At 38.8% G+C, this 12,105-nt stretch overlaps 1 protein-coding gene and 1 long non-coding RNA gene across 2 annotated transcripts in view; one reads left to right on the top strand and one right to left on the bottom strand.

Annotated features, from left to right (window-relative positions):
• LOC146468396 (uncharacterized) overlaps positions 1-2,331 on the top strand; it is a 12,867-nt gene extending 10,536 nt beyond the window's left edge. The window contains exons 3-4 of the long non-coding RNA XR_014867503.1: positions 894-1,870; positions 1,905-2,331. This is a non-coding gene — a long non-coding RNA (uncharacterized LOC146468396). The remainder of the gene's footprint in view (positions 1-893; positions 1,871-1,904) is intronic.
• A 217-nt stretch (positions 2,332-2,548) lies between these two features.
• The window catches only part of LOC146468395 (multidrug resistance-associated protein 1-like), a 37,230-nt gene continuing 27,673 nt past the window's right edge, over positions 2,549-12,105 (bottom strand). Inside the window, exons 21-28 of the mRNA XM_085124587.1 lie at positions 11,045-11,244; positions 10,062-10,188; positions 8,758-8,859; positions 7,246-7,392; positions 6,134-6,292; positions 5,504-5,670; positions 4,281-4,475; positions 2,549-3,766 (exon numbers count right to left, since the gene is read on the bottom strand). Coding sequence (XP_084980713.1) covers positions 3,658-3,766; positions 4,281-4,475; positions 5,504-5,670; positions 6,134-6,292; positions 7,246-7,392; positions 8,758-8,859; positions 10,062-10,188; positions 11,045-11,244 — 1,206 coding nt within the window. The 3' untranslated portion in view covers positions 2,549-3,657. The remainder of the gene's footprint in view (positions 3,767-4,280; positions 4,476-5,503; positions 5,671-6,133; positions 6,293-7,245; positions 7,393-8,757; positions 8,860-10,061; positions 10,189-11,044; positions 11,245-12,105) is intronic.

The raw sequence follows: 12,105 nt of genomic DNA, 5'->3' as shown, positions 1-12,105 counted from the left end.
TATCATAACGGGCTTTCTTTTTCTCTTTTGTTTTTGGCTGTTCAAAAGAATCATTTTAAAACGTCAATGAAAATTTGTTAGAATGTTCACTTAAATGGTCAAAGGCCCCCATTACAGACAGATGCCCACCTTGCAGTATTTCCATTCCTTTGTAAATATTATGAAGAACGGCCCGGTGGAACAGACTCCACTAGTGTCGTTGATTCTTCTTTTCATATCGACAAGCCATGCACCTAGCCTCCGCCATGTATCTCTTTTCGTCATTTTTAATTGTTTTCATTAGACTTTGAATTAATTAATTACCCATTTCTGGCAGTGCCTTTCATGGGCTTTCTTGTCCATTTTCGCGCCTTCCTTTCTGGCTCACACCTTTTTTGAGTTTTTTTGTTTTGCAGTTGTGTTTTTGTTTGTTTGCATGTTCGCGCCGATTTATTGAACTACCACCGTGAATTTTAATTTCCATATTAAATTAATTTTTTTAACGGCCGTCTTATTGAATTGTAACTTTTTCTATTGTATATGTTTCTTACCCAATAAAATCTTTAAAAGGTATCATTAAGAACGCCTCCGTAGAGTTTTTGTTCCGGTCATTGATATTTGTTTTGTGATGTTTTTGCTGCTATCTGAAGGCTGGCTATAGTTCCTCTTGAACACCCCAGTCCTCGTTCCCTGGCATAATCGCGCTTATCGAGCGAACCGAGCTGCTTTCTGAGGTTTGGGACCGAGCAGGAGGCGTACTAATACAAGACGCGTCTTCCCGATCACGTGACAGGTGACGTCACGTTCGGCAGCGCGCAGAGGACGACTTGAGACGAGGCTGCTTGAACTATAAACCAGTCCACTTTTTACGGCACGCAGTAAATCTCTTAGTACTTTATTCATTTCTTTTGCAGACGTTCGAGCTCGCGATTACATATTTGACGCAGAGGAAGCAAAGCAGTTTTTCAATTTTGAAGACCCAAGATGTGATAACAGCTGCTTGGAATATTGTCGGGAAACCAGTGAATGTGCGTCATACGAATGCTGTGATCATAAATAGACGGCTCCATCCTTAAAGTAAAGATGCCTGTTTCTTTTCCAAAAATTAAGTTATTAATTGTAATTATATGTAGTGACCATGAGTGAGCATGAGTGAAAATGAATTAAAATGCTTCCCTGACGTTTTTTAATTTGCTAGAAAACTGTTAAAACATATAACAAAGATTGAAAGATTGGCGTCATCATTGCGTCAATTTTAATTATTCTTGGCCATTTGTTGACTTCTCAAATGTCCAATACAAAGAACACCTTTAAAAGGTCGATTAATTCGAATCTTCGCTCGTGAAACACAAGATTAGAAATATGATGAAAAAGTCGAAAAAGTAAACGTTGTGAAATTATACATGATGTAAGTCAAACTGAGAGCCTGAGGATAAGCTTGAATTGTGTAGCAATTGCTGTGTTACTACTGGAAGAGTATAAAAGCATCGTAATGATTATGTTATTCTTTGTTTTATCATTCCAGATGGGTGCAGTCCAGTTGCCAATCTTATTACAAGTTAAATTATGCATTCTACATGTATTAGTTAAGAATGCAAAGAATAAACTGAAAATAAATAAAGTTGGTCTAGCTCTATTTCCTTTTGCATCTTGCGCGCTGGTATATAGCTGAAGAAGTTAACAAAGCGAAACTATGTTACGTTATTAGAAAAAAAAACCGCAAAATAGCGACGAGTGAAACTACCCTGTAGCTAACACAGGGCCTGGATTCTATTTTCTAGCAGTGACGTGAACACGGCTTCGTTTGGCTAACACGTCCCCGCTTCAGGCCGTGTGCGGACAACGAGACATGAAAGAATAACTTGGTACTAGGCTGGCGGAAGCTTACTACGTTACGTGAAACGCCAAGCAAAGCGCTCGTTAAGGCGTAATAAATACTCTCACAGTAAATTAGCTTGATTGGTTACGTTTTTCGGATTTCATCTACAAAATAGTAAAAAGCTTAAGAACCACCTTGCACACCAAGAAAAGTAGTTCCACAAGAAGGCACTGCTCAGCAGCTTTCGTTTGAAGAGTCACAACTTAGGATGTTATCCACCGACTCAAAAGTTACAGCCAACTTATACGGCGCAGTAAACTTACAGAAGAAGATGTATGAGAGTACTCCTGAACCGGTTTAAATTTCGTTTCAACAGTAACACTTTAGGATTCCATTCACAGACTCAAAAGTCATAACTATTCAAAGGAAAAAAAAAATTAAGGTTTGCGTCTCCATGTTGGTCTGACCATGATTGTATGAGGGGCTGCTCTGAAATAAGAAGGATATTGAAATAAAGTTTGATGGTCATGGTCACCCCCCCTCCCCCCCCACCACCACCACCACCACCACCAACCCCTCCCTGGCTATGAACTCAAAAACGTGCAGATGTGCAAACTAACCCCAAATTGGAAAAATCAGTAGGGCTCTTACACCACTCTGCCTTGGAGTTTACACTGTTTCCAGCAATCTGACTTCGCTTCAGATGTAGGTAGATAGACAATTTTGTTAGAAGGCAAATAAAGATAAAAATTCAACAAAATATATTTTAATTTTCTTCCTTAAAGTACTCGACATTCATATAATCATATTACTATTGTTAACAATATATAGTTTATTCATTCGAATGCGTTACGTCCTTGTGGCCTTAGCATACTTATTGCTTGGAAAACTATGTCGCATAGACCTTAATCTAAAATAGCTACCATTTTAATATTCTTTTTGTTGGTATTCAAATTAGCTCTTCTCGTTCTTAAGCTTGAACGAGGCGAGGAGGGCTAATTTCAATGTAAACAAAAGCATATTAAATGGTAGCCATTTTGGAATAAGGTTTATAAAAGAAAACATTTTGCTTATCTCATTCGCTGCGTGTACGCAGCTAATTCACGTTGGCAAAGCATTGTAACTTCACACCTGTAGACTGCTTGCATTTCCCCTTTTCTCTTAAGATCCCGGCGTCCATCGAGGGTTAATAGAGAGGTTAAGCAACGACGACGGCGACGACAACGCCGCAAAACAATAGGTTTAATGAGCAAAAACAACCACTCTGCACGTGCGTTTTACATTTTGGTACATTTCTTTGCCGTCCTCGCAAAACAACGTGAAATGACCACATTTAAGGTTTTGTGGAGAACGTGAACGTACGACGGTCGCGATGAATTTTTCATTTTCTTTCTTAACTTGTACGCCACTCCTACCAACTTGGTTCCTGTTAGTTCGTCATTTTTGTAAATGTTGAGCGAGTTGAAATAATCGCGAAGTAGCACAAATGAAATAAAGTTATATTTTCAGGTGACGTTTGCGTTTCCGTTGCCGTCGTCGTTGCTTAAGCTCCCTAATGAATCCGTCAAACGCGAGCATCAGTAGAGGTATAAACGAGAAGGGACTGGGGCGAGACGCAAAAAGGAGGGTCGGTCTCTCTTCTAGCCCACCGATCTTGCCTGGCCCCAATCCTCCTCGTCCCAATTTTTCGCGGCGTGTTACCTGCTACACAAACTTCGAGAGAGAAACATACTGCAAGCAGTCTATCACACCTACAGACTGTGAGATTTATGAATGCACATGTAACGTCCATTTCTACAGTCATTAAGATTTGGTGTATTGCAGATGTAAGGTTATTGACGTCTTTCAGATAACGCGGCTCATCCCAAGCTTGCATCTCTTGCCATTTTCGAAAAGACGCCATTTTGCTTTAATAAGTTCGCAGGGGAATCAAACTCGATAACAGCTCCATTGTCCAGAACCAAGACCCTACCATTAATTAGAAATCAAGAATACAATGATTAAATGATATATTGATTTATAACCCTTTCAAGAGAGCATAAGTCTCTCAATGTATCCATGAACGGCCACTCAAGTGTTGTTAATTTTTTTTGTTCTTACTGTTTCTTTATTGGTTTTGATAAGTTTTGAGCCAAAGTCATTTTGACGAATTTTTGAGGTCTTTAGAGAAATCGAGAGATACAAGATGGCAGCTATTCAGAGATAGAGAGTTCATGTCACGTGGTATGGCGTCATCGCCCCATTTTGCGGAGTTCGACGGAAACCCTTTTCTACATATTATTTACCCTTCTAAGTTTCCTGTTTGGTTCTTATTCTTGAAATGATAGAATTAGGGGTAAGACACAACCCTCCCCCCATCCCCCTTAAACGAGAACCCAACAAAAGATTGCAGAAACTTGCCCCTCCCTCCCTGGCTATGGACTCAAAAACGTCTAGGAAATATGTTTAAATAAGGGAAGAAAAAAACCTCTGTTCTCCTCACCTGTCATAATCCATGATGGTATTGAGCCTGTGAGCGATGGTGAACACTGTGCGGTCAGCGAACTCACGCCGAATCGTCTGTTGAATGAATTCATCAGTTTCCAGGTCCACCGCTGCCGTGGCTTCATCGAGAACCAGGACTTTACTTTTACGGAGCAACGCACGCGCTAAACAAACTAACTGCCGCTGACCAACACTATAAAAAAATGGAAGAATAAAGACTGTTATTAAAACTCCGAAATCACCGAGAATACAGAAGAGATATGCTCATAACTCTAGTTATTATTTTCAATACATGTACAATTTGAGGCCTGTTTTGCGGCGGTTGGTTTTAAAAATATAAGGATATTTATTACACCCGTTTTGAAATCACTGGTGTTTCTTGCAATCTGATTGGCTCTCAAAAGTGTGATTTATTCGCAAATTGCACCATTTCTTGCTCTAAATCGCATCCTTTCTTTAGCCCATCAAAATGGAAATGAAGTAACAAAAATAGAATATTAATATTGACAATGATACTCTGTGATTTCAAAATAGGTGTAATAAAGTGGTAATTAAACTTTGTGTCGTGCAATTTTGGTCTGAAATCATACTCGCGCTGCGCGCTCGTTCGATTTTTAAATCACGCGTATGATTTCAGACCAAATTGTACTCCACTCAATTCAATTACCGTTATTAATCATTGAATGCGACATACGACGGTATGGAATCCACATTGGTACTTTTTGCAACTTTTCATCCGGTTTTAAGAGCGGTTCAAAGGTGCTGCCAGCTCATTTATACTAACTTGAAATAGGATAACTTTTCGCATTTTTCGCATTTGTTTGCTTGTTGCAATGCTGAGACACTTGTCAACTCGCTCGACCCATCGTCCTCCATCTCCACACATTCTCATGTTTAATTAGAAGACAAACATGAATTTTGGGCGTGATCTAACATGACAGATTTGAATTTGAGATGCCTCACAAATTGTATATACGTCGGTGTCATTCATGAAGTGCTTGGTAATAATTTTCATTATATCCAGTATTTAAGACTAGCTCAACTGAAAACGTTCTCAGTCATGGACAATTTTCCTTTCTTTTGAAAACTTGGTGAACCCAACGCACAATCCCTGGAAAATTTCTGGAAGCAAATACCCCACGGTTCGTATGGATAGGTATAGTCTAGAATTGACAAAAACAAATGAGCAGAAGAAACCTTAAACGTGCAAGAACATTTCACCTTAAATTCTCTCCTCCCTCTACCAGTGTATGCTGGAGACCGTCATCTAGCCCAGAAACAAAGTTCTTCAAATGGCTCACTTCCAGCGCTGTCCACAGTTCTTCATCGGTGTGTTTATCAAACGGGTCCAGGTTTAAGCGAAGAGTTCCAGAGAACAACACGGGATCCTTTTAAGGCAAGGAATTATCTTGAGATTATGGAAGTAGCACGCCTATTAACAAAATATTATAAAAGCTGCCGTACACAGTCGAATCGTTGATTGATTATATGAATTATATTGTTATATTGTTATATATTTAGACTTTGCCTTCAACAATGACAGAAAAAGAAACAAACAAACAACTGAGATAGCAACAACTGCGGAATTGTATCCCGGTCGGATTTGTATTTGATCAGGGGCACGTGACCAAGAATCAACCAATCACAGTGCTCGTTTTGTTGAATGAAAGTCTAGGTATATGACAAACGATGTTAATTTAACTGTTATTGTATCTACCACGATGAACAAAAACAACCTTTTCCTAGACAAAAAGACCCATTTTAATTCTTTGTTCGTTTCTTAGCTTCTATCGTCCCTCCCGAGGAATGTACTTCATGGAGAAAATATGTTTAAAAGTGAAAAGATGTTACCTGTGGAATTATAGTAAGTCGTGCTCGCAGATCTTGGAGACCAATTGTAGCGATGTCAACACCATCAATTGTAATCCTTCCACCAGCTCTCTCAAGAATACGAAACAAGGCTAAAGCCAGGGACGATTTGCCAGCTCCTGTGCGACCAACAACACCGACCTGTATGACAACAATAAACAAAGAAGGACTCGAGAAGGCTGTTTAACCTGCCTCCTCCGACGCTGTGTTATGTGCTTTGAAGGAGTCTCTAAGCTTGTAACCATTGAAGGGAAAGCCGAAGTACCACTTTTTTATTTTTTGCTGAATATCATGCCGTACATCAGATGTTTATAAAAAGAATTCGCAAGATAAAGTCATTCAAATTAATGTTAATCAGCGTTGCACCTGCTTTTGTTTTGAAAAATGGCAGTAAATAGTATACCAAGTTTGCATACATAGAATTTTAAGCTTTGATAAATATCAAATGAATACCGTTGGGCAGTACTTAGGCTTTCAAAGAATCTGGTTTGTTTTCGACACTTTTGCAAGAATGAAAGTAATCTATCAACATATACTATTCTCTTGGATGCAAAGTGCTTTTCTTGTCCAGTGAATCGTTCATGATACAACATTAAGAATGACAAAACAAATGCTAGAAAGGACAACGTTGTTGTTGTTTTCTTGGGTAGCTGGAGAGCTTAGCTGGAGTATTTAAGGGAACTCCCGCTCTTACAACAAACTGACTTAAAATTGTCATCAATAGTGTCTAGATTTCAAAGCTCAGTTTCAAGAGCGGACACAGCATTTTAGTGTTCCAAATGTGGGTATGACTATCGCCAATTTGCGCACAATATTTAAATTTCCCGCGCACCACCATTTTGAATCTTATGACGTCATTTGTTGGTCACGCAATCCAAAATGACGGCGCGCAGAAAATCTTAAGGTAAAAATAGGCGATAATAAAATCCAAGTTTTATAACACTAAAATGCCATGTCCATCTTTTACGGCTAAGCTTAAAAACGTAGATACTATTTGCAGCAATTTAACGTCAATTTATTGTACGAGTGGAATGTCCTTTTGTATGTAAGACGTTTAGAGACCACTTCTTAAGAAAACAACAATAGCAATATACCTTTTCTCCTGCTTTGATATCACAGTTGATTTGTTTAAGCACAATTGGTAATCCTTCTCTGTATCTCAAGTCAAACTCTTCTATGCCAATGCTTCCTGCGTCAGGCCAGTTGTCTGGGGGTCGACTATCTGGTTTTATCCAGTCATCCTGTTAAGATAGATTATAAAGTGAGGTCTCTTCAGTTTTCTGTGCATTCGTTCGTTGTCTTAGCCCCAAATTAATGCTCAAATTGGAAAGAGTTACGTCTTTTCCTAAAACTAGTTTGCCATTAATTATAAAACCGAACTTAATATCTCCCGTTTCCACAGGTTCATTCAAAGCATTATTCATGCATAAAAAATTTTAGTGATACAGTCGAAGCTCTTCTTGCAACCACACTCTAGTAAGCGAACAGCTCTTGTTACGACCGCTGTTGTGAAATCCCGTTGGAATTGCCACTTAAACTCTGTAATTAAAAGCTCTCGTAAGCGCCGCTCCCATAAGCGACCGCGACCACTTTTGGGAATTCCCAACTGGTCTTTTCCTTTGTTTTTAAGCTCTCGTAAGCGACCACTCAAAGATTTTGATACGTATTACGGCATCTCTTTAATAATAGTATACACTTCGTGATCACATTTACAGTAATATAGCACTGCCTAATCATAATAAATGTTGGAACGGGGAACAACATACAGCGGCTTTCAACAAGAAAATATACTAAGTCTTTGGCCGGAATAAGAAAGATTAAGATCTCAAATCTAAAATTCAAGATGATTTACTACTGAATCTAGAGTGTTACTCTGAGACCGAGGAAGAAAGCTTTATGCTAAAAGCTTTGGTAAGTGACCAGCTTCAATTGTTTCAGCTTTTGGTTTCTTGCGAGATTGCATTCTTGTAAGTGACCAGCTCTAGTTAGGACCACTTTTTTCAATTCCCGAGGTGGGGAGGGGGGGGGGGGGGGGGAAGAAGGTTCAGAATTACGTCAGGAGAAGAAGGTTCACAATTAAGTCAGTGAATATGGACAAAAAGACTGTGAGAAGATCTTATATTTGTTGGAAATTGTGAACGAAAAAAGAAAGGAAAGAAAAAGAAAGAAATAATAAAAAATAATAATAATCTGAAAAAAAAAAACGATTCTCACCACACAATCAAACAAGCATGACTCGAGTTGGCCCGTTTTTAGAACTGCAGCTACATGTATTATTTGCCACAAAATTTGACTTTGGGTGTCAAAAATTGTTTTGTAGGATGAAGGAGGTGATGGTTCAAAAGATTTTTTGTTTCTAAAAAGTGTTTCATTTTCTGCTTTCTATACCAGTCATCCGTAGTTCTTCGAATAGCTGACATTTTCAAATCTAGATCACGTGAAGTGTGGTGCGACCGTCTCCTAGCCCGATATATTACATTACAAGTAAACCTTTTTCACCAGTAAAGCAGTTGACCGATGCCTCAAAGGATTTGACGTCAAATACATCTAAAAAATATCAAAAATATAAATTAAGTCAACTGTTACTGCTCGCGGACACTTCTTACCTCGGTAGGTATTTCAGAAAATTCTTTTACTCTTTCAACTGCGACAAGATCACTCTCCAAAAGACTTGCAAATCGAGCCACCCCGTGGAGGCTACCAGTTATCTAAAGATGTTTAAAATATCATAAGAAATGATTTGAAAAATCACCATCAGCAGCCTCGCTTCCATTAAAAGGCCAGGTCACTAATCACGCAACTGCACATTGATGCAGACCATCTTTGATATTCGTATCCAGTATAAAAGTCTGATTTTGTTTCATCGGATCAGCTTTTAAAGACAAGGGGACATGCATATGGTCTTAATTTGATGGTATTTACTTTTCCTTCATGTTACAATGTAACAAATAGGGAGCCAAAACCTAAAATATAAATATAATAAATTATCATAGGTGACATACAATAGCCCTTTTCACGGTTAACTCTGCTCATTTGAATTACAATGAAATCTAGCATGTATGTGAGGAAATTGCCTCGCATCCACGCTGGATAACATTGTAACGCAAATGAGAAAAATTAACCGTGAAAAGGGCTATTTTATCAGGATTCCTAGAACACAATTAGGTTAGGAAGGTGAGGGTACTATTGTGATTACCATGACAAAGTAAACGATTAGAGAAGTTTTCAATTGAGTGTCGTAATACAAAGTAATTCCTCTGGCCTATCACAATACATAATGCATGTAAAGTGAGCAGCTAACCAGCCAGGCCCCAGTTGTTCAAAGGCCGGAAAACATTATCCGCTGGATAAGGCACTATTCAGGGTCTAAAATATACTTCACGTTTAACACGGTCCAAGGTTTTCCTACACTCCCAAACTTAACTGTGGTTAGAGTGTATATTTGCTTGTTCAAGACGAAATACTGAAATCTTTGCACAGATTGAAACTGTCGGATAGTGACTTATCCACAGGATAAATTTATCCGGCCTTTGAACAACTGGAGCCAAAACTCCACGCAAATACATGTAGCCAGTGCCAAGCGCAGAGAAAGTCGCACGAGCTAGTCACGATTAAAATTGTTTTTTTTTGTCATTGGTTGAGAAACTGGCGTTAGTTATACTTAGTTACCAAACAATCACAGAGCGTACCCACGCAAAACCAACAGAAAATTGCTTTCGACACTTACACTTAAGCCATTCTGTCACAAACAGAAAAATTTAACATCTATATCGAGCAGAAATTTGACACAAGACAAAGGTTTTGAACAGAAGCCTTTACAGTAGAGCGAAAAATTTTCGCTCTGTGGTACAGGTTACCCTGTCAAGCAAACAATATCCAGTACCTCATGGTGAAACAAAATGTTTCTTACCTCTAGTGCATAACTTAACGACATTCCAACTAAACCACTTGTTATTTTGTTCCTGAATATAACAGCGAACAAGCTAGCTAGCAATATGAGGCAGCTTCCAAGGAACCCCAGACGAATCCCAAGCCAGCTGTGTATAAAAAACGTTGCATACCGTTAGACAAGAAATATTTCATTCGCTAACGTTATATTAATAAAAGTTGACTTTTCAAAGCGCAGATGAATTGAATCCCAAGCCAGCTGTGTATAAAAAACGTTGCATACTGTTAGACAAAAAATATTTCATTCGCTAGCTAACGTTATATAAAAGCTGACTTTTCAAAGCGAACATGAAGTCAAAAGCCGAGTAATTTATGCCTATATGTAAAGGCCTTTCAAAGAAAACAAGATTTGCGTTTTCTTTTAATTTTGTTTTTGAAAATCTTCCCTTGTTCTAGAGTGTGCGAAGTTTTAACACCCTCACTCCTATATTTCCTGAGATATTCTTGATTTTGTGATTTTTCTTTGTACTGTGACGACTTGTGAAGTCATCAGTTTTAGGACAAAAACTTGAATATCTCTAGAACGAGAGAAGATATTTCACCCAATTATTCGTCACTTTGAAAGGCCTTTGAAATAAGCTTCATAAATTATTTTATAGTTTATAGGACTTTAAGCGTCAAGTCTAACTTAAAATAAAGTAAATAGACCACTTTACGTGAGTATCAATGATATAGTATTTAGCGCAGAGCCGCAGAGCACTTATTAAGTAGTCCAACTGACAAATAAAAAGGTACAAGTGCCACGCAGCTAACAGAAATTTTCCCGTTAAACTTTTATCAACTGACAAATATGGAACTTGGAAATGTAAATGGCGAAAAACCTCTCGGAGAAAGCACAAGAACCAATAACAAACCCAACCCACATATGACACCGGATCAGAGAATCGAACTCGGGCCACGTTGGTAGGAGACGATTGTGCCAAATGCCAAATGACCTTTTCTTACTTGTTCGAGGATGTTGATAAGTAGAAAACTCCTTGGGCCCTATCCGTCCTCTCATAATTATCCCAGATGAAACGCTTCTGCTGTGAAAATGCCCTAATGGTGCTACCACCATTTAGTGACTCTAAGAAATGACTGTAGATTGGTGAACGATTCACAGACTCAATTCTTCTCAGCTGACGGGATGTCGCCACATAAACTCTCTGCGGAAAGAATAAGAATGCTGTAAAATAGCCTTGAGTAATTGTCCAAAGCGATTATGTGGGAGAAAAACCACCAACTTAAAGGGGCTATGTCAGCTGGGGCACATGCGCAGTAGAGTCCGGTTGAGACTAATTTACATGCAACTTGTCGCGGGAATTTTTCTTTTCCACCATTGCAAAGGCTTTCAAAAACATCACAACAAACATCTTCTGTAATTACTAAAGAACATTCGTGAAGAAAAATTCAGCTAACTATCCGAAGACGAACGCGATACAAAACAGCTCCCTGAACTCTCCGACGGTATTAGAAAAAAAGTTGGGCAAAGCTATTTCAAAGTGCTTCTCATCAACGCGCGCATGCGCCTTGGGTGACATGGTCCCTTTAAAGAGCCATTTCCTTGAATCCTTACGTGTGCAACGTTTTACACGTGTAATGCCAGTTTCATGTTTTCATGGTTGCTACCGCTTGCAAATTTTCCCGCCGTCTGCATGGATTTTGTCCTAGCTCAGACTGAGTCTAGGTACTATTTTCCAACCAATGTCGAAAATAAAGTTATCAGCAAGCAACCTCTGTTATTGCTTTTATCAGCCATTAACTCGTGCAACGGTGTTTTCACAAGAAGGTTTAGTAGTGAAATCATCGCTTTAACTACCGTCAGAATTGTCCGCGAAAAAGATTCCTCGCATGTGTCCGCCATTGTTTATCTCTTTAGCTCATGAGCTGTAGTCACGTAGTTACCACTTATGTCCAGAAATGCACCTAACCCTGTATTTGGGTACTTCAACCAGACCGTTTTGTCGTTTTCATATGACTTTTATGTTGGACAGAATTATGTGTTTTAGTGAGAATTTAGGTAAGGG

Source organism: Pavona decussata, unplaced genomic scaffold, assembly GCF_977016875.1.
Source record: "Pavona decussata unplaced genomic scaffold, jaPavDecu1.1 SCAFFOLD_131, whole genome shotgun sequence".
NCBI classification, from domain to species: Eukaryota; Metazoa; Cnidaria; class Anthozoa; order Scleractinia; family Agariciidae; genus Pavona; species Pavona decussata.
Note: the sequence above shows the minus strand (reverse complement) of the source record. Positions and strands in the feature narration are given on the sequence as shown.